At 44.9% G+C, this 2,607-nt stretch overlaps 1 protein-coding gene across 1 annotated transcript in view; it reads left to right on the top strand.

The window, feature by feature from the left end:
• The window catches only part of LOC107294265 (lipase member M-like), a 67,483-nt gene that overhangs the window by 36,782 nt on the left and 28,094 nt on the right, over positions 1-2,607 (top strand). The window contains exon 2 of the mRNA XM_029285581.1: positions 1,283-1,388. Coding sequence (XP_029141414.1) covers positions 1,283-1,388 — 106 coding nt within the window. The remainder of the gene's footprint in view (positions 1-1,282; positions 1,389-2,607) is intronic.

The following is a 2,607-nucleotide window of genomic DNA, read 5'->3' on the forward strand; positions in this document are numbered from 1 at the left end:
ACAAGGAGGGCGGGATTAGACTTCAGTTTTTATACTTCCCTTCTTTCAGGAACAAAGGGACTACACATGATAATACACTGTAATACATTTGGTTCGTTTCTCACGGGCATACAATGGAAGGTTTTGCTACATACAAAGTATCCATGTGCAATGCGCATTTGGTTAGCCACATATTACTGACACAGAACTTTCCCAGTGATTATGCATTACATCATTATTCTAGCAATTATGCAGACACATCATTATTGCAGTTATGCAGACAAATCATTATTCTAATAATTGTTCATTTTACTACATTAATACGATATTTCTCTTTTTATTCCTTTGATAATTTATTTTGATTAGGATCTTTATTCTGGTTTGGCTAAAAGGAAATATTTGACAGAATATAATCTTTATAGACTAAAAGTTTTACTGTAATGGTGCACCTCTCAATAAAGATAAGATAGAGCAATGAATCGGTGATAAGATATTGTGGCTTTTTTGGTGTCAACTCAAATCTCCTTGTGGCCACAGAAATATTAGAACTTCAATAATATGGCCTTATACTAATTCTGAGAATTTAATACTTCATTATTTAGAACAACCAAAAGGAACAACCTCAAAAATGTATACATTATTATTGCAATGAGAAATCAAGATCCACCATATGGATTAAAGGAAGCTGAGGATACCGATCTTGGTGATCTTATACAGGAGATAAACTGGCAGCAGCTATGGAAACCAGGTGGAGTCACCTCAGCTTCAATGCAAGAACTGTAGTGGAAAATTATAATCATTGCCATTGGACTCCTGTCAGATTGGCACATATATATTAAAATTATTCTTCCAAATACTGGAGAGATTATCAAAAAAGATCACTTTTTCATTTGTGGAACTGGCTTATTATAATATGTAGTGACATTGCTGTTATTAATATTCCCATCAATTGAAGGGCAGGTTAAAAGTTCCTACCAACTTCACAGGCAAATCTAGCTGGCGGTAAACCTTATGATTAAAGATATTAACCTTTGTTGGCTGAACCTTATTAGCTAAGATTGTATGTGTAAGGTTGGATCTGATAAAAAGATAAACAAGATTAAAAGTTGAACAAGACTGATTACCATTTGTAATCCCCCCCTCTCTCTCCCTCCCTCCCTCTCTTGGAGTAACTATAGGATTTCTCCCTTTATTAAGAATGTAGTGTTGCCTTAATAAACATTTCTGCAAAGGCAAATATCCAACATACTACAAATGTAAGACAAGGTTTTGAATGGAATATCTTTTTTATATCTTTTTCCAGAGTGAGGTCTTACAATATCATGGTTATCCTAATGAGGAACATGAAATCCTGACAAATGATGACTACTTCCTTACTATCAACAGAATTCTTGGAAAGAAAGCCTCAGGTTGTTTTTTTTTTGCTTTTAATGTTCACCAAAACAAAGTTTATTAATACTGATTTGCTCTTATGAAATATCCCCGTGATGGCAAACCTATGGCATACGTGCCACAGGCGGCACGCAGAGCCATCACTGTGGGCACGCGAGCCACCGCCCCGGAGGGAGGCGGGGCCAGGCTGCTCCCCTCCGCCTCTCCACATGTGCCTGCATTCTTGCTCTCTTTCTCTTTGCACTGAGAGTCAGGGAGCAGCTGCAAGAGCTGGGTGGATCTGGGCTGGATGGTGGAGGCAGCTGCCAGCACAAGTTCAGATAAGCCTCCGGAGTGATTTTTGCGGCACCCCAGCGGCCCGATCCGGGCTCTGGAGGCCTGGAAAAGAACTCTGCTGCCTGGATCGGCCATGGGGGGGGCGCAAAATCCCCCCACCCACCACGCAGATCGCACTGCCGCCACCGCCTTCCCCCTACCTATCATGCACATCGTGCTGCTGCCATCCCCCCACCCACCACATGGATCGCGCTGCCACTTGGAAAAGGCCCCACCCATTGCCCGGATCTAGGGCTGCAGAGCAATTTCGCACCCCCTCCCCATGGCTGATTCGGGTGGCAGAGGCCTTTTCCAGGCCTCCGGAGCTTGCATCCATGGCCGCGGGGTGATTTTGCGGCATGACAGTGGCCCGATCTGGTATCCGGAGGCCTAGAAAATGCTTCTGCCATCTGGATCGGCCATGGGGTGTGTGAAATCACTCTGCAGCCCTAGATCTGGGTGGCAGAAACATTTTCCAGGCCTCTGGAGCCTGGATTGGGCCACTGGTGCTCTGTACAATCATCCCGCAGCCATGGATGCGAGCTCCAGAGGATTGGAAAACACTTCTGCTGCTCGGATCGGCCATGGGGGGGGGGGGGCAAAATTGCTCTTTAGCCCTAGATCCAGGTGGCAGAAGCATTTTCCAGACCTCTGGAGGCCGGATCAGACCGCTGGCATGCCGTAAAATTGCCCCGCGGCCATGAATGTGAGCTGCAGGCTTGGAAAACGCTTCTGCTGCCTGGATCAGCCATGGGGGGGGGGCACACAATTGCTCTGCAACCCTAGATCCAGGCGGCAGAAGTATTTTCCAGGCCTCCAGAGCTCGCATCTAGGGCTGCAGAGTGATTTTTTTTTTTATTGAAAATTTTTAAAATTTTTACAATATAACTCCCCACCTCCCTCATACCCCACCCCTCCCCC

Source organism: Protobothrops mucrosquamatus, unplaced genomic scaffold, assembly GCF_001527695.2.
Source record: "Protobothrops mucrosquamatus isolate PMUCROS unplaced genomic scaffold, P.Mucros_1.0 scaffold1884, whole genome shotgun sequence".
NCBI lineage: Eukaryota > Metazoa > Chordata > Lepidosauria > Squamata > Viperidae > Protobothrops > Protobothrops mucrosquamatus.